We start from the raw sequence: 27105 nt of genomic DNA on the forward strand, positions 1-27105 counted from the left end.
GTGACTGGAGTTATGGCTTGATTTATGGGAAACTAAGATATTTTTTCCAGTCAGTTGTGTTCTGACATGACCACTGTGTTGTTTTATCCTGGAAAAAAGATTATAGCACAGAAATACAAGTCAGAATATAATCCATGCTTTGTTTTTTTCTTCCTACAAAAAAAAAGTATTAATAAAAGACATTAGTTGTTGAAAAGGTGTCCTGCTTTAGCAGCTTCAGATGGCTATTGCTAAAGCAGTTAACTTGTTCCTCAGCCACCCCAGCCCTTCTCCCACAACAGGGAGTTTCTTACCAGCAAGATATTCAGGGTGAAGGAACAATGAATCTGAACATTTGTGCACTCTAGGATAGTAACTATATATATGTGTGTGTATATATATATTTTTTTAAGCTAAAACAGCCTGCTTTTGAGACTTATGAGGTGAATGCCTATCCAAACGTGCTCCAGAGACTGCTGGATGTTAATAAATTTTGGGAAATTGGCTAATATGATCTCCAAATAGAACAAAGCAAAGAAAAAAATGATTGCAATAATCATTCTCCGTAAGCTGATTCTGTTACTCATTTATTACTATGAGCAAAAATGAAACACTCAGCCTAAAACATCTTTTGGATAGTTTGAACTTTCACATGGGAGACATAGACTTTTGCTTTAAGTAAGGCTAATCAAAGGCATAAAGAAATCTCTACCATGTGCCACCTCCAAGTGAAGCTTTGCCTTTAAAAATTCATTTTTTAAACAAATTAGCATTTTCCTATCTGCCCAAAGGACTTAGGAGAACAACCTCCTCACCAGCACCAGTTTTGGCCATTCTTGTGACAAGAAGCAGAATAGATTTTAATTCCAAAGTCTCCAAGAATATTTCATTTTTAAAACTGGCACGAACATGAGAATCTGGAATGCCTCTAAAAAAAAACACACACTTTAACTCAAAAAAAGTTTTTAATTATTTTCCGCCCGGTAAGCTAATATTGACATATGTTCCTCTGTGTCTACAAGCAAATGGTATCACCTCCCGTGAGAGTTTCTTTTTGTTTTCTTTATGATGTAAGTATAACATGCTGGATAGTAGACAACCCAAAATGACTACAGTACAACTATTTGTTTGAGACTGTTGGCATCATTAAGAGTGAGTTCAGTTGTCTGAAGGATGTCTAAAGTATGTGTAGTACTAATTGGCACTTCAGAGAAATCAGTAGAGAAAAGGTGAGATAAAATTAGGTGCACAGTATTTCAGTGTAATTTGCTAAGCTTCTAGGTTCTGAGATTCAAATAGAAAAGACAAAAGTAAGAATTTCTGCTTAAATGCTGTTACACAAAAAGCAAAATTAATCCATAGGCATACAAAATAAGTGAGTCATTACAGGAGAGCAAACAGGCAGCTTGTCTTGGGTTTGGACTTTTCTGTTTTGATTGGAATGAGGAAAGGAATTGGAACAACCATCTGCTTCACATTCATGTAATGCTCTTCAGTTCTGTTGCCTCTTGTGCTATTAATTTTGTACCATGCCTCATAATAAGTTTATAAGGTTTGCCAAGGTTAAGGTCTATTTGCATCAGCAATTGCTTTATTCACAGCTCTGAGACACATGCCTGTATATTTGTCAGTAAATCTCAGCTTAGTGAGTCCTTCTTCCAAGGATGGCAACATTCATCGACATTAACAGAAGTGATCATGTGCTTTCACTGATAGGTGGAAAAATATTTTACTATTTTAAAACTAGCTTTTAGGTTAAGCCATTGGGATTTGAAAATCAAAGTCACATTAAAAATTGCAGTTAAACTTTTTTAGATGGTGGTTGGAAAGCAGAACTTTAAAATGTATAGAGCATAGTGCTGAAATCTTAAAAAAATTGGTGCTGCAGGCTGTGGTGATAGGTCCCTCTGGAGTGCCCTGCCAATAACCTACAATCCTGTGGTCAAATAGCCGTTCCTCAAAGTGAGACCAGTGCAGCCTCTGACCCCTCAGATTCTGTGTGTTTTCCTACAGTAGTGCACTCTAGAAGTTAAAGTTAGAAATCACAATAGCTTTTAGAGGAAAAAAAAAAAAAAAAAAAAAAACTTTTTACTCATTTCCTATCTACTTTTGAAATCTCCTCCAAAGCCAGAGGAGAGCAGAGAGCAAACTGCAGAAGAAGCGCTAGGGGAGATTTCTGTGTGCTGTCTGAAAGTTGTTGATGACCCCACTTCAAGAGTGGGTTCCTCAGTCCCTAGGGGCTCAGATTCTTCTTGCCCCTGTATGGGGGATAAGATTCAATCCTTTAAACTTCTTGTGCAGCAGAAATTCAAAGTAATTTAAATGGGACCTAAGAGAAACTCAGTGAATCTGAACCTCATAGCTAGTTTCCTTCACATGCCTTCCAAACTTGTTCTTGTTTGTTCAGATATATCTATTCAGCAAGAATCTATGATGTGCTGCCCTGGTGTAAAGCTGTTTACAAGAACTACCATACCAAAATCAAATTTTTAATTAAAAAAAAAATTCAAAAATATTTCAAATACTGAGTCAAAAATGGTATGACTGGACTTAACAGTAAGTTAATGAATACTTAAAGAACAAAATTGTCCTGCCTGAACTCAGAAGAGGTTTGCATCCCATTGTAAAATTCCTGCTCAATACTCTTTGAAAGAAAAAGTCTGAGCATGTGGCACTGACTCAAAAGTCTAGTTGAGTGATTTGGGGATTACTGGGCAAATTGAGAGACTGTAAGTCTAATTATACTCGCTCATGGAAAGAGTGTATAGATGCTTTACATATATCTAGGAGAGGACTCCTGGATAAGTAAAACAGCTGCATAACGTGAATACTAAGAAAAACAGTGTAGACATGTCAAAGCATTTCTTCAGAGAGCCATATGGGGAGTCCCGAACCTGTGCTGTATTTGGTCTAACACCTCAGGAGTGGAGAGCTGGCAAGAGGTATTTTGCCTAGCGCCACCAATTCCTCTCATGCTCGATTGAATCAGGATAGCAAAATAATATGCTGGCCATTAGAAGCAGCGAGCTCCAGATTTCCAGCAGCGTGGAGCACCCTTTTCTAGCACATGAGATGCCAGCTGTATCTGCTGCCAGCAGGAACAGCTGTCTGAGGCTGCCTCGCAGTTATACCATGTGTAGGCAAGTCCCAGCAGAGATGAGCATCTGGCTGGGTAAGGAGAGGCAGTCAAAGGGGCATAAAGAGCGTGAGTTATTGCTTGCTTTTGCAATTCATGTTATTACAGCTTTGGGTAGATTTACAGGTAGTGCTATGAGACTGCCATGGCAATAGCTGGTTGCAGGATTTGCAAGCTACTATATTTCATTAAACACTCGGTGCCTGCTGAAAAAGCTTTCCTACCAAAAAGCCTTGGCTTAATGAAAGAGTGGTGTGTTTTATGGAGTACCAGCATGTTCATTTAGCAAACAGATGTGGCACTTATTGTACCCGTCTCTCAGCCCAATTACTTGTTTCCTCTTCTCTGCCAAAAGCTCCTTGAGAAGGAGCATGAGGGCTCTCCTCAGTAACAGCCAGCAGCTGGAGCAGCTGTGGTACCTTCAAGCTCCTGCAGCTGTTTGCCAAGCAAGTGCATGTCAAAGGTTTTAGGCATTGTGCCCTTTTGGGGATTTCTCAATATCTTACCCAGAATCCATACGTAAGCTTTACTATTTATTCCTGTTCTTGTGTCTCTACAGCATATAGTGATTTGGGGTATTACATTATTAATAAGCTACACCATGTGGATGAATCAGTGGGAAGTAAGACTCGGAGGGCCTTCCTTTATCTGGCTGCCTTCCCTTTCATGGATGCCATGGTGAGTACATGATCAGAACCGAGTTTTAATATGAATATTGTTTTTATTATTTTATATGAATATTGGTTTTGATGATGACCTTAGCTTGCAAATTCAGTTACCTGATGGGAAACTGAAGGTGTGCAGAAGGAAGGCTTACCCTCTGTAAGCAACACCACTGCATATACCTATATGTGCATATACACTTCTTTCTCTGCTGCCTAGAAAATTAACATGTTTGGGCTTGGGAATCTCCAGAGATCATGAGAAATGTAAAGTCCTCAGTTGCTTTGTCAGAGTTGGTATGTGTGCATGCTGGAAGGCACAGACCAATACGTTATAGAGGAGTTGAACTTGCTGTGCAGTCCCAGTCTACTTGCAGAGCTAACAAGGAACAAGCTCAGTACTTCCTCAAACAAGTGTGTTGAAAGAAGATCTTCTCTGGAGATCTTTAAAACCCGCTTGGATGCAGCCCTCTGTCCTGTGCTCTAGGTGACCCTGCGTGAGCAGGGGGGTTGGACTAGATGACCTCTGAGGTCCCTTCTAACCTTAAGCATTCTATGGTTCTATGATTCTATGATTCTATGATTCTATGATTCTATGATTCTATGAAAAGCTGTATTTTACCACGAGTGTTTGCAGGATAAGTCCAGTATATCTCAAATGCATGGGCATGGCAGCCAGATGGGAACCTGGCTGGGCTGTCGCTCCAGGGTCACCAGACTTAGCACCCATGGCCTGCGCAGTATGAACATAGGGCAGCTCTTATAGTTCCCCTGCATTTGTACAAAACTGGGAGAGAGGGATGTTTTCACAACTTGTCTTCGCCACTTTCTCTATCACTTCCTCCACATGAGGTTTTCTTTTCCAGACTGGACTCAGTAAGCCAATGAGTATTACTTTTCAGAGGTGCATCGAACTGGTGAATGGAGAGAAACTTTTTTTCTCTTGGATTTTTTAGAATTCTAACCTGTCCTGCATAGCATCCTGTTTTTAAAGGGGCAAATTCTTATTAGGTTTCAGAAATTTCTAGAGAAGCTGTAAAATTATCCCTTTTCTCCCTCCCAGTCATGGCCAAAAGGAACTAAATGCAGCAGTGCTTTCTCTGTGTTGCTGCCTTAAGATTTTCCCAAGCTCATATCAGATGCTGCAGGTGTGAAAGAACTTCAGAAGTTGTTTATATGAAATATAACAGTCGAAAAATAGCATTCTGGGATCTGAAATCATTAGCAAACATCACAGTCATTTTCCAAACTGCTCTTTTTCAGGCTTGGACCCATGCTGGCATTCTGCTGAAACACAAGTACAGTTTCCTCGTGGGATGTGCCTCCATCTCAGATGTCATAGCTCAGGTAATGACTGCTCTTAGCAATCACTGTTTCTGTTGTGTTACAAACTTGATGCTTTGCTGAAAGGTGACTGTTTTGCACAGGGACTTCCTTCCCCCTCTGCCATGAATAGCATCAGGAGCAGCAATCCTGTTTGAGGAGCATGCTGTTCTCCAGTAGTTTTCCCTGCTGTGTGCAAGATCTTTGCTGACAGTTAAGACTGGTCTCATCTGACTGGGTCGAGTCAGTCCCTAAGCAATGTCAGGAGTGGGAAAGCAAGATTATTTTGGTTAGAGCCATGCCTTCCTGCACCTCCATAGTGCTGTTTTAGAATGGCTAAGAAATAAGCTATATACACATGAATGTCTGTCTCAGCCAAAGATCGGTAGCTGTTTGCTATCAGTTTGGAGGCTGAATACTTTGAAAGAGATACTTGTCTGCTATATGCATTTGTATGGTGCTTTGCGCTTTGCTTTACACTGATACCATGAGTGAAACTTTTTAATGGGGAAGTGAAGGCTTGATTCTTCAGCTGACATGTCAGTCTTGCACGTAATGTCAAATCTGGTAAAATGCAGTAGTGCAAGCATCTTCTTGGTGCCGGTGGCCTCTTTGGCCTCTTGCTGGGCCAAAAGTTGAGTCACAGAACTGCCACAGAAACTAACTTTGTTGATAGTCCTGAGCGATGTACAGAGGATCAAATGTTGTTTGAACTATCATTTGTGAGGGAGGTGAAAAATACCCTTTGTTTTGTACTAGACATGCTTAGAAGATGACTTTCATATTCCTTGCTGATAGGCACTGTTACATAATTTAAGAACCAATGTAGAGCCCCTTTTTAAAGTATATATAAGCACATTATCAAATGGAGGATCCCAACACCTGTAACTCTGTACTGCCCCATTACCTGCTGAAGTAATGACTTGTGAGGAAAGAGCATAATAATATTACAACAGCAAAGGAAGTATGAAGTCAACAGCACTTAGTTCCATTCTGCGTAGTGTTTTCCTCCCACTGAGTATAAGCAAACCATAAACCAGGATTTCAACTGCTATTCTTTGTTTGTACTCTACCCCTCCTTGATGCTACCTGAAAATAATACCAATAAAATAAATTAAAATAAATACGCTTAACACTCAAGCTCTGTGCTTGTTCTGGACTGACCTACAAAGCTTTAGCTCTAGATGCATGTCAGGTCATTTACTGTTAAATATGGAAACTGGGATTTGTATTTTGGCCGTGATACACATGCCCTTTTCACAATAGCTGGTGAGTATGTGATGAGCGAAGAGTGTGAAGAATAAGACACCTGTCACCTCCAGGCTGTGACAGAATTCTTTTACAGAGCAAGAGCAAATCCAGAGGACAAGTTGAGATTCCCCCTGCCCTTGAACTCCCTACACTTACATCTGCTCCCCACACAAGCAGTATATGCATAGTAACAACTCAGTTCTTCTTACATAGCTTCATGTACATTTCTTTGAGACAAACTTGGTTTCTGCTTACTGAAATAGGGTTCAAAAGAGCTGTTTTGCAAATCCTCATAAAGAGCATGAACTGCTTGATGGACATCTACACTGTTTTTTTCTCAAATATTGTGCACTAGGAATGAAGACCTAATCCCAAACCTTTGTAACTCACTTGAATACTAGCATGTCCTAGTAGGATTATTCTTGATCCTGCCATCCACAGAACCAAACACAGCTAGATTCCCAGTTGCCTGCCAATCCATAAACATTTGTAATAGCATGTATGCTGTCAGGCTTTGTGTTTAATGGAAGAGAATTATACGTCATTAATCAACTCCTTTGCATTCTCTGGATTGAGCCTTTAATGCATAAAATTGAATTATGAGCTGTTCATCGGTTTCAGCCTGGAGATTTCTGTTTCAGTCACATCAATGTGGCACTCTGGTCGCTCAAAAATTATTATGTACTGAAGTTTCACCCCAAAAGCACAAAATCAGGATGATATGGGACTTCCCACTTCTGGGAAGCTGAGATGAATGCTTCAAAGCATCTGACTTTTTAATTCCATCTGACCCTCAAACACAAGAGCAGAACTCATAGTCTGATCTCAGAAGTATGGCTAAAGCATCAATCCATTGGAATAGCACCTTCCCCGGGGAAGGGGAATACTCAACTGAACACCTGCTGCCAGACCTCATCAGGCTTCCCTGCTAACCTTCTGCCTTCAAGGACTCTTAGACACATGCCCACTAACTTCACATGATATTAACTCTTAGTCTTCTCATGTAGGTTCAGATGCAGCAGGGGGAGATTTCTCATTGGAATTTCCAATTGCCCCATGCTAGAAATGAGATCCTGTATGTAGCTATGGTTGTGATTCAAATGGACTAGCTTGGAGTCAGACAGGAGAAATGTGAGCAAATCATTAATCATGCATTTTTTCCCCCATGTAGGTTGTTTTTGTAGCCATTTTGCTTCACAGTCACTTGGAGTGCAGGGAGCCACTTCTGATCCCCATCTTGTCTCTGTACATGGGAGCCCTGGTGCGGTGCACCACGTTGTGCCTCGGCTACTACAGGAACATACACGATGTCATCCCTGACAGGAGTGGGCCTGAAATGGGGGTACGTCCTAATGCGGCGCGTGAAGGGCCTATCCTCTCTGCTGCCCAGGAAAAAACAGACATTTCCACCAGGCTGGGATGCGTTCCAGTGAGCTCACCAATGAGCTCACCAATGGGGCAGCACTTCACATGATGTTGATATGCCATCTGCCTAGCAGGTCTGTGCTGAGCTCTCGCCTCCCCATACTGTCCCACGGCACAGGATGAACTTCAGCAGAGTAGCTAAGCGGACACTTATTTCTCCTGGGGAAAGACGTCTCAAAGCTCCTCTTATTTCTTGAAAGTCATCGGGGAATTTACATATCTTTGCCTAGTAGCCAGACCAAATTATGCAGATACCCTGTACATTATTTACTGAGAACCACAAGAGCTAGGCTTGAATCAATATTACTGTCAAGGCTGACATTATTTTATGCTCCTGCTATTGAAAACTGTTGTATTGAATGACCCAAACTGACAATGAGTGGGAAAAGAAAAAAATCCTTTCAGTGTGCAGTCGGTTCAGTTCTGCCCATTCGTTCTCAAAGCCACTTACTTTTTGTTTTTTTTTCCTCTGTGTTGCAGGGAGAGGCCACAATAAGGAAGATGCTAAGTTTCTGGTGGCCTTTGGCATTAATCTTGGCAACTCAGCGAATAAGTAGGCCGATTGTCAACCTTTTTGTCTCACGGGACCTAGGTGGCAGTTCTTCAGCCACAGAGGTAAGAGGGTCAGTGCTCAGCTTTAGAACAAACGTCATTTACCTGGAGCTGCTTATGTCTTTCTCTGCTCCTAAATATATCCTAAATATATCGCTGTTTAGTGATCTGTCTCAAAAGATAAGACTATTCAGACTCTTATTGTGAGTGCTGCTGCCAGGCGTACAGGGAGCTTATCCAGACTAAACCAGCAGATTTTTTTCTTTGAACCTTGTGTTCAGCTCCCACATCCCAAGTTTCTAAGCTTGGTGTATCAATATGCTCTGTAGCATTCAGAGATTTGAAGACTGTTCCCGGCAGTCACATGTTCCACTGTTTTGTGTCGTGTATATTGATGGCTATGCAAATTGATAGGAAATTTATATTACTCCTAGAAGCCAGTGCATCATACAGAATAAGGCAGAAACAGATGGAGCTGTGTTAAGAAAATCTGTCTCCTAGTTGAGATTTGAAATACATCCTGTTTCTCCAAGGAATTTCAGATTACACCTACATGTTTTGCTAGCAAACAACTTCTCAGCCCTATCTAAGATGAAGGAATTAGGAATTCCACACCCAGTTTTTGGCTCTCATGGTTAAAGATGAAGATATGTGTCTTGTTCCAGAATATGTATTAAGGAGTGTCTGTGACTAGTGCATTTTTGTTGAGGTCTTATCATAGAGAAACTGATGGGCGTAGGACTTTGGGATGTAATGCACAATCTTTGCCAAATGCTTGCCATGAGCTGACCCGTTCCCTCAAGTGGTCACAGGGACCTTTGCCACCAGTTTCACTGGGAGGAGTTCTAGATCCACTTAACTGTTAGCAAATCTCTCACACTTTTCTTTTCTATAGGAACAAAACAGTGTGATATGAAATGAAAAGGGAATTTCAATTAGGTGATTCCTAACAAACGTCCTCTCAGCAATGTGAACATGCCGTGTATGGTAATGTGTATTTTATTCATTCAGGAGCTGCCAGTGGCTGCAAATAAACAGCTGTGGGTGACAGCTTAGCAAATGTAACACATTTACATGTGCAAGGCAGGCATCTGTCTGTGCATTAATAATTTTTCGGCACAATGGGAGACAGAGCAGGTCAGCAGCAATCAATTTTGTATTTCCTTAGGACTTTGGGGTTTTAGATACATCACATTTTGTGGCTAGGCTCTTGCATTTTGTTATTGTTAGCATGATGCCAAATATTTGTCATGGGTGTTTTTTTGCTGTTTTTTTTTTTATTACCAGGAATTCTTATATTTCACCTTTCTCTGATATATATGTAAGAATGGCCTCTGAAAAAGGAGTTTGATATAGACAGGAGTTTTGTAGGTCCTGTATTGATTGCTAGCAGCACCTATGATCACAGGCAGGGTGTCCCCATGAAGGGCTGCCACATGGCATGTTAACGAGGACCCAAGCCCACTTGCTTTGATTTCGCTTGCACTGCCTCTATTCAGGCAGCCAGTTCTGTTATGGTTCTTGGGATAACTTTTTGGGTGCTCCTTTTGATAGAGGAATTTTCCCCTGTGAAATACTTCCAGACAGCTAGGAAATCTTTCATGCATGTATTTTGGGATGCTGCCAGTCAGGGAAAAAACACTGCAAGAAAATTCAGAGTTAAAACATTCACTAGTTTAATCCAAGTGGAATCTAGCATACAAAATGAGGCAAATGAGGTAGTGAAGTATTATTTTATTCAGCAATTGTGTCTGCTGTTTTGTTGGACATCTGCATGAAAATAAACAAAACAGGGGTATCTTTTAGTTCTTATTTGGTTTACTCCATTATGTAGTCATATAAATGGAAAGTCTGCTGAAAATAATGAGGGGAAAAAGTTACAGTAAAAAGGGCACTATATTAAAATTTTCGTTTGTTTTCTTTGAACCAGTTGCTTGCTCAAGTTACAGTAAATTTCATTGCAGCTACAAGTCTTCCCTTTTATAACTTCCAGTTTACTTTGATTACTTTATTTTGTCCTTTTTTATACTGCTTAGGGAACAAATTAACTTATTACATGGTCACCTTCCCATATTTGTATAGAGAAGCAATTACATTTAGAACAGAAAAAAAATGAGGTCAAGTAAGCAGGAAACTGTACATACATAGTTTGCACCATGCAAGCAAAAGGCAGGCAGCCACTTTGATGTGTGGAATTAGCAGCATTATGAGATATTCTCAGCACTGATGCCCACTTCAGCTCTGCACTTGGGGTGGCAGTGGCTTGATAAATTCTCTTCCTACACAGAGAATGTAGGATGTTTTGCAAAATCATACCAAACTTGCTAGAAAAAAGGAGCTGTGCTCATGGGGAGTGTTGAGGTGTTGCTGGTACTGGGTACCTGGGCACCAGGGTTTAATTTTTTTCCTCCTGAAACAGGAAATGTCAGCAGAATCTTTTATACATTTATGTATGGAGAGTTCTTTGATATACCTCTTTGACTATTCTTGTGAAAGTAAAAAAGACCTAGTTTTAAGTTCTGGATAATGAGTTGCTTCTCATGCTAAAAAAGGCCATCTGCAATTACATTTGTCCAATTTTGGTTGATTAGCACCAAAGTGGGCAGAGACATTTTTTTTCTCCTAAAGCTTGTCACCCTTGAGTAGTCAGTTTGACATCCAAATTCAATCAGTCTCAGGAGCCTAACGTTTGTTTTGGTATAATTGTTTTGTAGTCAATCTATTGTACTTTAAAGGGTTTTACATATGAATAGCCAAGTAAAATGTGTATAAATTAAGATTATGAAGTATGATAAGAAGCCAATGGAAGTTCTAATTGTGAGCTTTAATGTTGCTACTCAGGAGTCCCTAGAGAAAAAAAGTATCAGGAGAAATGTGGGAGGGAGGTATTCAGCTTCCTGAGGGGCATATACCAGCTTAAATTAGATATTACAGATGTATGTTATCCCACAGGACCAGAGTGATGGTGAAGATGCAGAGCTGAGTAGTGTAGCTTGATTGCACATACAACCTCCTGAGGAAGTGGCCATAGGATGGCCACTCCAGCAGGGCTCCTGAAATGAAGCCTTCCTGCTTGCCGTTCATTGAGGTCCATGTGGAAGTCTTCATGGGACATTGCATACCACATTAGTGTAACTTTCCTCTGCAAAGATTTGAAGTTCATCTTCCCTTGCCTTTTTTTTCGTAGGCAGTGGCAATCCTGACAGCTACATATCCTGTGGGACACATGCCATATGGCTGGTTGACAGAAATTAGAGCGGTATATCCTGCTTTTGACAAGGTGAGTGCCTGTGTTAGGAGTGTGGTAAATATTTTAGTGTAGTTTCACATCCATGATCTCTCTTGTACAACTTTTTTAATTTAAAGCTAATTTAGGGCTAGCTTCAGTGACATCAGAGGAAATTTTTTTTCATTTTTTTTGGGGGGGGTTCAAGATTTTTCTAGGTTTTTGAGGCTACTCTTTTCTCTGAGTTACGAGGTATTAGCCTGCCTTTTGAATACACAGACATTATACTTTAAGGTTTTTTTTTAAAGCCCTCATACTAAAATACAAGCAAGTACTTAGCTAATGAAATGAATTCTCACAAAGTATCCTACAGTGAAGAAGCTTATATCTCTTTCAGAGACAGCCTGTTCTTTAGATTCTGCAGTATCTCTGGATTCATTTGTAATAGTATTTAACAAAGGATATTTCACAGTCTGACCATAATAAAGATAGCATACATTATTTTAATGTTACGTTCTTAGCTGACTGACACAATGAAGATTTTTGTTGGCAAATAATCTAATTACATAAGAATGCCAGGACTACTCCTAGGACTGTGCAGCAGGTAAACAAGTTAGTGTTTTGCTTTGTTTTAGAATGGCTAATCACTGGCTCACATCCTTTGTGAAGAAAAGTGGTGTTCTGTGGCACTGCAATTCAAATAGCAAGTCACTGCTTTCCTTCTGTTTACCAAATAAGCTTGTCACCAGAACTTTATTGCTTGGTCAGGGATGGGTTCAGCTGAAGTAAGCTGTGTTTGATCCGATCCACTATATTTCCAAGGAGAATTTTAAAACAAAATACAGAAAAAACTAGTTAGTCATAATTTCCTAACTTGCCTGTATTCAGTTGAAATGGTTATGGCAGATCAAATATAACATACAGGCTTTTTTCAGAGGTCATGCTGCTGGAAAGAAACTGTAGAACACAAAGCCAATAAACTGCAAAATTAAATTGGGTAGGAACAAGAAACAGCATGCTAACCTTAGGTGCTTTGAGCTACAGTGGAGTGGGTATCTGTTTGAATCTATTGCCATGCAAAATTGACAGTCATCAAGAGGCTTAAACCCAGGTCTCATTTCAGCTGACAGAAGACACGCTTTGAGGTTGAGGGGTCTGAGGATGTGACCATGCTTTCTTCCTTAGTTTATTTTAATAAAAATAGTTCTCATAAAGCTCCAAGGAACAAATTCTAGTGGGGAAGAAAAAGCTAGCAAAAGACCCAAATTGATATGATTGATTGAGTTACCATATAAGTGTAGAATAGGGATCCTTGTTCCATGTTTTGAGAGCAATTTGGCATACAATGTGCTAAACACGGTAGCAACAATATAAATGGTGTCTTACCTCGGCAACCGTGAGTACAGATTCCTGTACTGTGCCTATTACACAATAAATACCAAAACAGAAACCCATATTACTTTTCTTGGGTAGTTATGAAGACTCTTTTTGCTCTTGATCACACATGATTCACTTGTCACCATGTTTTGCAAAAAAAACCCTTTGTTTTCTTAAGCTAAACCTTTCTCAGGAGAGCCCAGCTAGAACTTCTTTTAATTTCCAGAATTTCTAAAACTTTGGATGTTCTTTTCAGCTATTGAAACAGTTCACATACATGTGGGCTCAGTTTTATTTTGTCAGTTACTCAGGAAGATGGTGATGTTTTTAGAACCTTCCTTGGTGGCTAAACAGGACAAGTCACAGATTCTTGTCTTCAAAGGGGAATTGTTTTATCTTCTGACAAGTCACAGATTCTTGTCTTCAAAGGGGAATTGTTTTATCTTCTCACATTAGTCAAAGAGATGCAGAGTCAGGCTTCAATCTTCCATGCAACTCTGTGTCCAGAGCAATTTCATGGCTAGCAGTTGCGCTAAGGATAAGAATTCTTATTTGCAAAAAAATAGGAATATCCTAATTCTGTGCTACTTTTGCATGGTGATAATGCCAGTATTCCTAGTGGACAGTGCTGTGTGATTCACAGCCACAGCACAGGCTGTGGGAGAAGCTGTGAATACTGTTTATCCGAGGAATAGATGGGAATAGATAGGAATAGATAGCTCTTTAGTCTATTTACTGCATCAGGAGTACTTCAATCTAATATCTGAGCAACATGTAAGAGAAAGAAATAAAGAGTATAAGGTCAATAGAGAGACCAAGGGCAGAGTAGATCAAGGGAAGTGTGAGCACCACTGAAGTAGTTACAAACTCTTCCTATCTCCTCACATTCATTTAACATGGCTGGATTTTGATGTGCCTTTTTTTCAGTTATTTTAGTCCTATTTTGAAAGTTGTTCCATGCAGCAAAGTTTGTTTATACAGTGGTGAGTGGGGTCAGCAAAGCCCATCTTCACATGTATAAAAAATAATGATAGCAAAGTATTTCTTCAGAAACACAAGAAATAAGAGCAGACTCATCAAGAAAACATTACAGAAAGATTTCACAACATGTTCCCAGAAAGGGCAGACTTGGAAGTATCTTCCTGCTTCAGCATATGAATTGCCTCTATGCAAAATTCCAGCTTCCAAGCAGATAATCTTGGTGGAAGCAGCAGAGCTGTCCAAGTAGCATCACTGTGCAGTAGCAAAATGCCATCAGCTGCAGAAAAGTGTGTGAAATAGTGTGCCTTGCACAGAGCTCACTTGTCTTTTGTTCACCCCGCTCCCAGACAGGCTTGTATAAGTGTCTTTATCTCTTGTGAGTAATTCAGTAAAGTGAAATGACCATGTGACAGCTACTGCTGCTCTATCTGGATTACATCAAGGCTGAATGAGCCTTGTGCTATATTTCATGGAACATTTTTTATCAGGTCAGCACTTACCCATGTGTTTCAAACAGCTCCGTGGTAATTGCAGTAGGTGACCAACCCTATAGCATATTGCTATATGACCCTGTGGCATATTGCTGTAGAGCTACCTAAAGGTGTCCTGCTTTTGATATTCTTTCCTCTCCTTTCACAGACTATTTAGTTTGTCCTAGTGGGTTTCTTGAGGGCAATTTTAAAGCTTCAGCATCATTTGCTGTATCACACCTTTGGTGGAGGGTTTTTGCTGTTGTTTTAAATAAAGGTTCACTACCATGTGTGCTTGGAGTCCATGTTCAAGGTGGAACATCTAATAGTTCTAATTATGTTCTGTTCATTAAACTGCATTAAGAGAGCCAGGTGTTCCCAGTGCTTTGTTTATATTAGCTGCTTTGCTAATTGGATCGGTGTGGGTGCTTACATTGCTATATGGATCCTGGACCCTTCTGTGGGAAAAGAGAAAGGAATCCTATTTTTCCTATCTATTAAAACATGCTACCAAGTCATAACGAGGGTCACAAAAACCACATAATATCATTTTTCCAGCTAAAAAGACTTACCTATTGCAAAACTGAGCAGATTGCTGAGACCTCAGTGACCATATGAGCACCAAATGCCAGTTTAAGTGGAAAATATTCCATGGTGGTACAAAGTACTCAGTCAGAAAGCTAGATTAAAAAGCAAACAAGCAAAGAAGGGCATGCACGCATGCAGAGCCAGGTCCGACGCATGACCCTGGCGCTGTCAGCTCCCCAGCAGTTTGGAGCCAAGCTAATGCTCGTTATCTCTCTCTCTCGCCCTAGAATAACCCCAGCAATAAATTGGTGAACACTAACAGCACTGTCACAGCGACACATATCAAGAAGTTCACTTTTGTCTGCATGGCGTTGTCCTTAACGGTAAGAAACCTTTGGTCAGCTCGCAGGCTTTTGTCTAAAGCAAAAAATTCTGTTCCATACGTAATGCTAAAGCACTAGCGATTCAAGAAAGGTGAGTTTTCGCTTGCTTTCATCTCAGGGAAAAGGAGAATGCAGCCAGAGTAATGTGCGTAGAGCAAGAAGATAATCAGCCAGCAGTAATTCAGACTAGACATCTTGAAAGCAAAAGTTTTTTATTTAGTTGTTCAATGAAAACAACAAGCAGTTTCTGAATCTTTCACTACTACTCATTTTGAATCAGCCTTCAGATGCAAGGAGTTATCACAGATCCCCATTTTTCCCTTTTATCTCATTTTTCATGAGTGGAATTGCTGATAACCAGCTTATCAGGAGAATAAAGTACCACATTTGTCTAATGTGGACTGGGATGACAGGCTGTCCCCTAGCATCCATAATTTACTGTGAATGATGGAAAAGTTGGCATGTGTGGGAAATGCAGTAACTGCTCCCTGCTCCCTCGCATGGCACCAGTCTTCCATACTAAGGATACTTTCATGCAAGATGGTTTTGTTTACTCTCAAAAAAAATGAGCTAAAAGGAGCAATCTCAGAGACTGAGCTGATACCAGGGAAAAGAAAATGCTGAGAAAAAAATTACAAGGACTACCGGCTAAGTTGTGCAGACTAAAAGGTTTGTATGAATGATTTTACTCCAGCCAGAGAGACTAATTCTAATATTCTAGTTAAAAATACCTACTCTAACATTAAAAAGACATAAAGATCAATGTATTTCATAACACTAATTTGGGCACTGAATACCAATTGGAACATTTATCAATCTTTACTTTCAGTCCTCCTATAAACCTGCCACTACACTTCCTTTTTAACAATTTTAAAAGAAACTAAGCAATTTATAGTATTGCATTACTGTTTCTTTTCATGTATGCAATTTCTGGTCAAAAGTAATATATTCTCTTAAAAATACAAGTTTATCAAGTAGGTTACACTATCCTCTATCATATGCTTTATACCCAAAGATTTGCAAAATTAGAGGTGGAAAATCAACAAAGGCTATTTTGCTTTTTGTGTGTGTTTTTTTTATTTATTATTATTTTTCTTAATTCTTCTATGAAGGTGCTTAGTGTGACAGTGATGAACTTCAAAATTGTTCCAGTCAGCTGTGTAGACTCTCCGTCTAGAGCTGGGAAAAGATTGTGATTGTTTGCAAGTGTGGCAGACACTGACGATTTATTGAAGATAAAGTGGAATTTAAGAGCCAGAAAAAACACATGGGAGGGTTTTTGAGCTTTACTGTGAAGCAAGATTTGAGAGAAATGCTTTTTTCACTTTAGAACAGAAGTGTTTTAAAGTTTTTCACTTTAAAAGAGAAGTTCCACAAAACTCCTTATGAGACCTGCTGAGAGATTCAGCTTTCTCTTTCTTGACTTGAGAAAGTAACCCAGCTACAAATATCTGCAGATCAGAAGCCTGTCTTGTATTTGAGCCTAAGGGACTCAAATTTGCTCTATACAGAATTTCACCAGAGGTCAGGTCATGCTTCCTTGATTTTCCAGCCTAAGAAAGAAATCTAGTTGCATCAACATCATTTCAAAGTGGTTAGCTTGCATGCATGCAGTACACATTTGCCAAGAAAGCTGTTTCTGCACAAGTCTGCTTAGCAACAAATAGGTTATGATGAGAAAAAGAAACCTTGCAGAGGGCTATGGATAATAACAAATGACGGAATAGATGAGTGTGGTAAATGCAACTCATGTTTCTACAGAGGGTAGTTTTACATTAGTTTGCAATATGTCTAGCTACTGTCTTTCCCCTTTGGGTGTGCGTGACCAACACTACCTCTGTCCAGCATGGTTTTTAGTAGATTTGAGATGTTGATGCAGGGTGATGGTGGAGTTGGAGCTGGCACCACTATGGTTTCATGGGACTGACAACCCCGTGCTGTGCTGAGATAGGGCTGGGAATGAGCAGGGGAAGAGATGTCCATTCATTGCCTAGATTTAATCTTGGCTTCTTCTTCCACATGGCTCAGTGGCCAATAGCACTGACTCTCAGCTTGCACTCTGTACAGTCCATAATGGTGACAGACGTACATCTTCAGTGAATGTGCCATTCATTGCCATCATCTGGAGACCTTCTGCAGTTTTCATGTCAATGCCCATCACACACATTGGGGCTTTCTCTAGTGCTGCTCACCTTGGTCTGTCAGTCGAAAGCCATGTTCTCCTTGATAGCTAGAGCCCCCTTGAAATCTGCTGGTATTTGCAGAGACCCACAAAGGGGACAAACTTGCCTCTTTATACACTGTTCTGAGAATTCAATTTCCATTTCAAAGCTTTTTCTGAACTGATTATTTTCTTAACCCTGATGGGCATTTATCAGCTCACTCAAGTTCTGATAGATCATGAGCTTCTCATATTACTAGCACCACCCTTTGCAGAGCTATTTTTAATTATTGCAGTAGGCTTTTGCTTTATAACTTTTCACAATACTTTTTTCAGAAGTTCTCCTTAGTACTAAGCAAGGGCAGCTCTTTCATGAACTCATCCCAGGAAATTTAATCTGTATTGAGATTCCAGAAACACTTTTGATGTGCATTGCTTTTTCTGTCCTGTTTCTATTTTTGTCTACTAGTGCTACATTCTTAGAATTGTTTGAGGGAAAAAAAAAAAAAAAAAAAAAAAGAAAGAAAAAATGAGCTTTAAAGACTCAGTTTGTTTCAAGGGCCTGAGCCTGCAAATACTTTGGCACCCAAGTTCACCTGGACTAGCTGAGCTCCCATGACTGTCAGTGGCACCTCATGTTTTCCTGGAGAGGCTCTACTGCAGTGAGTGGCAGTCAAACTACTGAAATCATCATTGGCAAGATCAAGTTCTCCAGGATCAGAGGGAAAATGAGAAACAGTTCCTCAGGCTGGCCAAGAGATCAAAATAAGACAAATACTTAGATATATCACATGAGTTCATTCTCCATTGCATGCTCAGTAGAAGGATTCTAGAAGACAGAGAGATAAAAGAATCCCATTAACTTTTAGAAAAAAGTAATAGTCATACTTTTAATATGAGGAGCAGTCATGATGCAAAGTGGCCGCCCAGTGTAAAATCCTGGGAAACTTCCCAGTCCTTGAATACCTGTTGTTTCATAGGATAGGAAGAAATGCCCTGCCTCTTTCCACTGACTAGTCATACTTGCACAAGAAGCATCCCAAACCAAGAAAACAATACATAGTATCTTAATGGGAGGGTATTAGTTTGTTTGTTTGTTTGTTTGTTTGTTTTTTTTTTAATATTCACAGAATCTGAAGGTTTCACTTTGACAACATTTCAGATGCAGCAGAGCCTTGTCCAGCTGATGAGGGGGCATGTGAATGTGTTTTGCTCAATATGAGCCTAAGTATTGCCTCGTCACTTGAGGCATCAGTTTAGGACTAAAGCTGGTTCCTCAAAAATTGGGGATCAGTTGTACTGCTCAGTGAAAAAAAAAAGTCTAGACAAGTTGTTTCATTTAAAGGCTGTAGAGAACAGCTATTAGCTAATACACAAGGTAGCTGACAGGGTTGATCATATCGATGTGGTTTTGCTTATAAGTAAGCAGTGCCTGTTTCCAACAGTCCTATTTTGTATGGGCAGAGCATGAAATTTCTACTGCAGAGGGAAGGGAATAGGCTGAAGAATTTTGCCAGTACAGTTAAGGGACTTGTTTTGATTTTAGACAGACGAGTCATTTTTGATAATTTTCTCTCTGCTTAAAGAGTATGTATAATAACACTTGACATTACTGGCTACTTCACTGTCATTTCTAAGATGTTTTGGGCAAAAATGCTTGCTACAAGTAGTGCTATTGCTCTACTCTATGCACCAATATAGCTGCCATTACTAGATAAGGCTGTTGAAGAATGAAAGATGTTGGTTCAGTGCTAGACCTCTTGATAGAGAAATCAGAAATCAGTCCCTAGGACATTGCACAGCTGTAGAAGTGAAAACACAGGCACCTGTGAAAGAAAACTGGTGCATTTTTATTGCAAATTCGTTAGGCTGCGGGACATGTCAGCCCCAACACAGCAGAGAAAGCCCCAAGTGGTGTTTCGGGGCCCCAGAGCATCAGCTTTCTCCCTTGCAGCAGTTTCCTGCAGCAGGGTAAAGCATTCCCATATGGCTGAGCTGTGCTCGGCAGCAGGGTGTCCTCTTTGGGGGAACCCTGGCTTGCACAGGAATAGCAACAGCAAGAAGGTCGGTATTCAGCATGTTTTTTCTCAGAATAGCAGCAATGGCTCTGATACCGTGGTGAAGGAGATTGAAGGAGGCAGGATTTTTCTCTACCTTCTCCAAGTCCATTTCTCTTCTCCATAGCACTCACTCTCTGCAAGCGAGGAGCAGAGGGCTCTTGGCTGGGCAGGAAGCACCTGCTTCTGCCCATGCTAGGATATATAAAAGCAGGACATACAGTGAGTCGTGTCTTCATACACGCGGGCACTCTGTGCATTGCCAGGTTTCCCCCACACGTATCACAGGCTGGAGGATGGCACCCTGTGCCATGGAGCCTGGCTGTCCCCAAGCCCGCATGGAGCAGCAGCGCTGGGCACTCCTCCACAGCCACATTTGTCTCATTAGCTCCGAGACCTCTCCAGCTTTTTATAGTAGCACCAGTGCCGTGATAAAGGGAGTTCACCACTGCTTCTAATGTTTCCTTTGAGATGGACACGTGCTCATGGACGGGCAGGGGAAGCAGTAGTTTCCATGAGCTGATTTGTGCTGATTAAGGGGAGCCACTAGCTGCATATAAATGTGCAAACCATGTGCAATTAGTGGATGCTGCTTAAGAAACACAACTGAGCTGTTATAAGTTCACCTTTGATTTTAATTTAGAAAAAGGGAGTAGTCCTGTTTTAGGAGACCATAAGACATAACGGAGGGAAAGCTTTTAACCTTCACACTCAGATATGTGTCTTATGTGGAGCTTACAGATTCCAGATTTATTTATTGCTTGCAAATCACAGACAAACAAGCTAAAGTCCTAAAACCTTATTTTCTTCTGGAAAAAAATACCATAAAGTTTCAAGTAATGCAGGAACTTAAGCTGAGCAAGTTGCTGATGCATCAGCTCAGTCATGATAAACCAATTGAAAAAATGCCAGGTAATGGCACTAGTTTTAAATCTCAGTGAAAGTTTAAGCAGCAGTCAGTTTACTGGCTTGTATGTTTGTGCCCAAGAGTTGAAGATGTGTGTGTCAAATGTCAAAATGTCATGTTTTTTACACTTCAGTTTTTTCGTGCTTGAAAAAAATAATCATAGGTTTAAAATTCTTAATATTTATCATATTAAATTCTATATTATGTTACATCAGATATTGTCATCTATTACATTCTATAATGGCACGTTGCATTCTTCTCCAAACAGAAGATAATACATTTAGGTTCCTATCTGAACCTGTTCTTGTGATACAGGAAAACACATTGATTTCTCAGGTCTCCTGCTGATGAGCATCTGTAGCTTAAAGAGTTGCTATTGGCAACTGTCTCTTGCTTTCCTTCAGCAGAAGCCATCGCCAGCCTCTTTGGAGGAGCAGCAAGCAGGCACGGTGTCAGCCCTAGAGTGGTCACAACTCACCGCATGGTAGAGTGCCATCATATGGCAGTTGTAGTCATTTCATGTGCTGTATGCAATTATAGATGCCTATTGCTTTATACATTTATATGTAAAATGTAGTTACATATCATTTATATAACCATATATTATAGCTTCTAACTGCAGCATTGGAGACACAAACATGTTTGTCTATGTATCTCCTTTACTTCTCCCCACCTCAATGGCAGAGATAGACAGGGATAACCACAGGGGTGTGTGGCCTCTTTGACTGACCTTGCAAAATTGTCAATCAAGTGCCCCCATCACACTCTTAACACCGCACAGAGCGCCCCAGTGTCACTGTGTTTCCTCTGCTAGGTCCCTCCAACAGGACTGCAGGTTCGCTGCTAATTCTTTAAAGAGGCTGGGGAAAAGTCTCTGTCCCATTTCATGACAGTATCCTGCAAGCAGTCCCATTATGTGAATAAATCCATCACATTAAAGAGTTAAGGCAGAGAGGACAGGGCTCTGCTACTGTAGTTACAATAGTTCCTCTCCTCTCCTCTCCTCTCCTCTCCTCTCCTCTCCTCTCCTCTCCTCTCCTCTTTGTAATACTGTAAGAGTTAGAGCTAGTCACTACAGAAGAGAAGCACTGATGTTTCATTTAGGCAGAGAAGCCTTACCTGTTTAAAAGGCAACTCAAAATGCCCCCCTACCCTTTGCAGCCTGCTTTGACTTTGGTTATGCCAAGTTAGGAACTGTAAAGTGCCAATTAGATGCCATCTGTCTGCTCCTCTGGCCTATGGATGAGCAAAGGCTTCACCAGCCCCTGAAATACCTGCACTGGTAGATGAAATTGGAGTCCAGGCATATGAAGACCAACTCAACACATGATTGCATTATGAAAGCATTGCTTTATTGACACATTCCCATTCTGATGCTATGCCTAACTTTTTTTTACTCTATTGTTGTCTAATTACCACCAGTTACTAGTACCGGTTACCACCAACCCATGCTTGTGAAATCAGTATTAGAATTTCTCCAATACCAAAACATACAGGAAGTACTGGAGTTCAAGCTCTCACATTAATACATTTCAACAGAGTAGGAAGGTTTCTGTGTGCACAATTGATCAGATTTGATAAAGATTAAACCAGAGCACCACGAATAAGTGATTTTCAAATTCTAACCAATGCAACAGACTGTCAGTGCTTTTACCGCACTCCATGATCTGTCTCACATTGAAGGACTTTGAGCCAAGCATCTGCTCCATCTTCCTCATGATTTGAAGTCACTTAAGTGCCAGAAAGGTGACTCCAGAAAATTCAAGGGGACTGTTTTGATTTCCTGGTGCCCGATATCTTATTTTTTCTCTGGGTATTGAGAGAAGGTGGCAATGTGAGAAGTCACCCAGCTACTTCATGCAGCTCTGATGGTTTGGCAACAGTGACATTCGGCCTGCTGATGCTGGTTCTTCAGTTCACGAGATGAAGACAGCATTTTCGGAATAAAGTGATGACTTTTGAGGTCCTTAACTTATGCATTCCTCTTAGTCTTTCACACCAAACTTCGGGGGGGGGGGGGGGGGGGGGGTGGTGGGAAGGAGTGCTATACAATGCCTAATTTTAAACCTCAATAATCTTTTCTATCTCGAGGGCTTGGCTTCTGTAGGTTTTCTGCCTTACTAGAAGAAACAGATTTGCCAAACCTAGAGCAGGAGTCAATGTGATGGTTTTTTTAATGGAAATGGTATCTATGAGGTTTTCATTGTCTTTCTGCTTCACCCAAACTACAATATGTTCAGCCTAAGCTAATCCCTCCATTCCTGGTATTTGTTCTCTGGCCTCTCTGTTTTATTTCTTGCTTTCAGATCTACCTTCCTATGACAAAGAAAAGCTTAGGCAAAGCTAGCAATTGAGTGTAAGGAACAGTAAAAACTGGGCAATTCAATCAGAACTGAAGTAGAGACGAGTTTAGAGAGGAATGAAGGGAAGTGTGAATAGGAATAATGTTTGCTGCCACCATGTTTACATGTGACATTCAGTGGGATAAAAGTAAGCCATAAGTATAAGCTTTGCTGACATCATTGGACTTGGACTTCAAGGTTCATGCATTTCCTCCTATTTCCTCTTCATTTTAAAAATCTGCATTACTTTATTATCAAAGGCTACACCTGGGCCTCATTACAGTGCAGAATAATAAAAGTGAGAGGCATTAAAAGCCACAGGAAGGGTCACTGTAAGAAACCAGTCCCTCTTAGAGGACACAACCCTGGCTCATGACTATGTTAATGCCTGAAATTCCCAGAGTGAGCAAGTTCATGGTTGAGATCTCTATTGAGGACACAAAGAAGAGAAATTAAAAAAAAAAAAAAGAAGATACTGTTGACTCTCAGCAACAGTCTTATTGAATGCCCAGGAAGGATGTAGTCGGTCCATTTTTTTCCTGCGTTAAGTTTTGCCCGTCAATTCCCAGTTTTTTTTTTTTTTTTAATCTTCAAGTTGCTTTTACGAAAATAAAAAATTGGAAATGACATACTGGTGGTCAGTTACGCAAGATCTTTACCTCTTGAAGGTTAGTAAAGATTATTTGCAACCTGCCTGTTTGTTGGGATCACCAGTGAGTGACTTTTGCAAATCCTCATAGCAGTGAGCTGAGATCCTCGTTCCACCCATGGTACCGCACGGATCCTTTGTCCTGGAACAAAGCAATTCTGTTTGGTGTGGTGAGATGGAGACTTCATGACTGCTCCGGTTTCACACAAAAACTCCATTGTGTACAAGTGACTGCAGCAAGCAGAAAAGGAAGGTCAGGAAGTGCTGCGGCAGCGTGTTTCTGCTCAGATACCATAGTTGTGAGTGGAAGCAGCTGAATAAAGTCCAGAATTGTTCAGTGAGAATGATCCAAGCGCTGCAAAAAGCACAGGGGCAGGAGCACTATGAAGAGAAGAAAATTGCTAAGCTATTCAAGTTTTCAGAAAGCTTTGGAATTGGCCAACTTTGAGTTATTCAAACTTTGTTAAAGTGAGCCTATACCCAGTAAAATATTCTACTTTCTGTAAAAGCAAAAAGAAACAAGATTCAATGCAGTAATATAATGTCTTTCTTAAATTAGCAGCCCAAACAATTAGCCTGAAAACCACCACTTAAGTATTTTCAGCAGCAGCTAGTGGCAAAGTAAATGTGGCATCAAGCTCATGCTATCAAAGAGCCAATGTATTGTGCAGTTGCTGGACCTGGCTTTATTTTTGCAGCATGAACTTTCTGCTCCATCACTTTGAACTGTAAAGAGTCAGAGTTGGGCGAGTTTAGATCTGTAGAAACCAATTATTTCATAATAAAAAGTGAATTTTCAGAGATTTCCTGCAGGCAAGCTCTGGTTTCTTTTGCTCCCCCTGCTGCTTGACAAAGTTCATGAGAGCAGTTTTCAGGTTGACATCACTACCCACAGAAAACAAAGTTCACAAAAATCTGTACCTGTGTGTACCTGCAGGATCATTGCTGTAAGACATATGTTCTTGTGATTCAGGTCATTAGCTCCAAGATAAACAGCTTTCCAATATGTCTGTGGTCCGACATCTGTATTGGATCCAAGGGGGTTATTATTTCATAAGATCTCAGGATAATTCATGTTGGAAGGACCTCAGGAGTTCTCCTAGCTTAACCTCTGGCTCAAAGTGGGGTCGGACCAGGTTGTTTGGCCTTTATGCAAGCTAGTCTTGAATACCTCACGTCTCCCACAGAAGAGAAGGACCAGTCTGTTGTCCATGTGGAGTTACAAGGCTCAAAAGCACATCATCATGGTGTGCTCCAAAAGAATGCTTGACTGTGGGCATATTTAAAGGCCTCCTTGGGAGCTTAGCCAACATTTTGGTCTTCAAGTGTTTATATCAAAAATTCCTTAATAGTGCTGAAGCTTGATTGGCTGAGTGCAAACTGCTTTCTAACATGGTTTACAGACGAAGAGAGCATGGGCTTCTGCAGGTCACCTCTGGTGTGGGCCTCGGTTTGGTGTGCAGCTTGCTTCCAGGAAAGACAGGGATTTTGGCTTCTGTTGCCATTCACTACCAAACTCAGCAATCTCTGCACAGCCTCCAGCTAACCTTATGGAAGATTTTGGCAGGTGCTTAAAATTTATCTTAGTCTTTAAAAGCAACAAGAGTTTCACTGGAGTATTTCTTTTTAAGTTCCTATGTGACTTCCTATCACCAGAAGATAATATCTTTATTATGAACCTTCGACTTTTTGATCTACTGGTCCACTAAAAGAAAGTAAAAATCTTTTATTATTTGTGCAAATTGAAATGAATTATTGGATCTCTCCTCTATGTAAGAACCCTATTGAGTATTTTCCTTATTGCTCTTCAGCTGCTTGAGAGACTGCCTCAATGGCATAAGTGCTTAAGCAGGTATTAGTGCTGCATCAGAGATATATTTCTCAGATACACAAAGATACAATACTCTGTGTCTCTCTGTGTTGCAGAGAAATATTCAACACAGAACCACCTTTCCATTATAGTCTACAAAAGATTTTGACTAACTAATAACTACTTCTACAGTTTCAGTACCAGTAGTTAATAATTTGAAACAGCTGTTAATTTTATTCTTTGTCATAAAAATACAAAAGAGAATTGCTTTTTTTTGCTTAAATATTAAGGTATTAGAGCAGATTTTTGAGTGATATGTCCCAATACTACATAGTCATTTAGAGAACTAAATTTTGAAGTGCAATGACGCTACAGATATATAAGAATAGGACTAACAATATAAACAAAATAATTGTTTTCTGCAAAACCTTGCAAAAAAGGATCCTGCCTCAGACCTTGCTGCAAGTTAGAACAAGGTGTGCATGATACTTGCACACAGACCTAGAAGATCATCCTCTAATGGTGTGATACAAGCTCTGAAATGAGATAATATTATGAAAGGTCTGCCTAAGGAAGAGTGAGAGGCCAGTGTGTCTGGCAAATCAGGAGATTAGACAGCACAAAATTCAGGATATCTTTTGATTTGTTCATTGCACACTTTGAAAGATTTAGAATTGTACGAATTACATCCTTCCATAGTAATAAAAGTGAAAAACTTGCTAAGGTGTAAATCAAAGCTGAGAAACTTAATAACACATTAAAAAAAAAAATCTTCTGCCCTCACTGGATGCCATATAACATAAATGGGCATAGATAGAGGTTTTGAACAAGGCAGGAGTTAAGTTATAGATGCAATGTTCAGTTCATACATACAACAATTTAGAGTCGATACGTAAGGGTACCTAGAACTTCCAGGGTAGAACACTTTTCTTGGACAGTGATACCTTGATGTCACAGCATACTTCTTCAAAAGAATCAAGTTCAGAGAACAAGAGAACAAGTGATAGGAAACAGCTGCTGAGAGTTGTTTTGCAGTAGAAAAATACGAACTGCATTTCATCATAGAAAGGTCTTTAGACAGTTGCCCCACTGCCTCGTTGCATGGTGGAATCTCTTATTGTCATGGCTACGTACATGCTGAAACCCAGAATCCACTTTTAAAGACATCCCTTTGAGAGTGCGTAGCCTCTTTTGCAGAAGCATGGAGCTTTACCACTATTTTCTCAAACAGGGAGTTGCACTGACATTGTCTAGGAATGTCATACTCTTATATGTGACTTCCCTTTACCAGTGGATATCCCAAAAGATGCACAACTTTTACAAGTGTTCAGAACAAATTGATCTAGCACCCTGCAGATTACTATACACATGGTTATAGCCTTTGTTAGCATAATGTATTACAGTGCGTTACGTAGTGGGCCTCTGAGGCTTAGGCTCCCTGTCGGCAACCAGAATAAATGAAAATAGTTTCCAGGAGATGCCAGGCCAGTAAGAAGGCTGCATGCTAGTCGTTCTTGAAAACTAACACACTCGCTCACACATTTGAAAACCTCATAAATGTTCTCTTGTCACAGTCATTTAATAAAGTTGAGTATGTTGTCTTTCACAGATGCTGAATTTGCTGGTTGAGAATAGCAGGTTGCGCACGACAATGCAATGACAGCAAAACTACATCTGGAGATTGTCTAAGGCATAAGTGAAGTCTTGGGGTTGAGAGGGCAGGGTTGATTTTTGTTATTTTACACAAAATGCCCAATTAGATTATGAAACAAACATCACTGACATGAGACACTTTGCTTGCCCAACCTAATGCTTCTTGAGACAAACTCACTGTTACAGAGCGGGCTGCTGCAAATGTCACTTCTCAGTGAGGAATTCCTCCGGCA

General features: G+C 40.3%; 1 protein-coding gene across 1 annotated transcript in view; it reads left to right on the forward strand.

Annotated features, from left to right (window-relative positions):
- ANKH (ANKH inorganic pyrophosphate transport regulator) overlaps positions 1–27105 on the forward strand; it is a 93056-nt gene that overhangs the window by 57309 nt on the left and 8642 nt on the right. The window contains exons 3-8 of the mRNA XM_026048526.1: positions 3675–3793; positions 5041–5124; positions 7523–7693; positions 8257–8391; positions 11516–11608; positions 15198–15293. Coding sequence (XP_025904311.1) covers positions 3675–3793; positions 5041–5124; positions 7523–7693; positions 8257–8391; positions 11516–11608; positions 15198–15293 — 698 coding nt within the window. The remainder of the gene's footprint in view (positions 1–3674; positions 3794–5040; positions 5125–7522; positions 7694–8256; positions 8392–11515; positions 11609–15197; positions 15294–27105) is intronic.

The sequence above is a fragment of the Nothoprocta perdicaria genome, unplaced genomic scaffold (assembly GCF_003342845.1).
Source record: "Nothoprocta perdicaria isolate Ctin4 unplaced genomic scaffold, notPer1 scaffold_55, whole genome shotgun sequence".
Taxonomy (NCBI): Eukaryota; Metazoa; Chordata; class Aves; order Tinamiformes; family Tinamidae; genus Nothoprocta; species Nothoprocta perdicaria.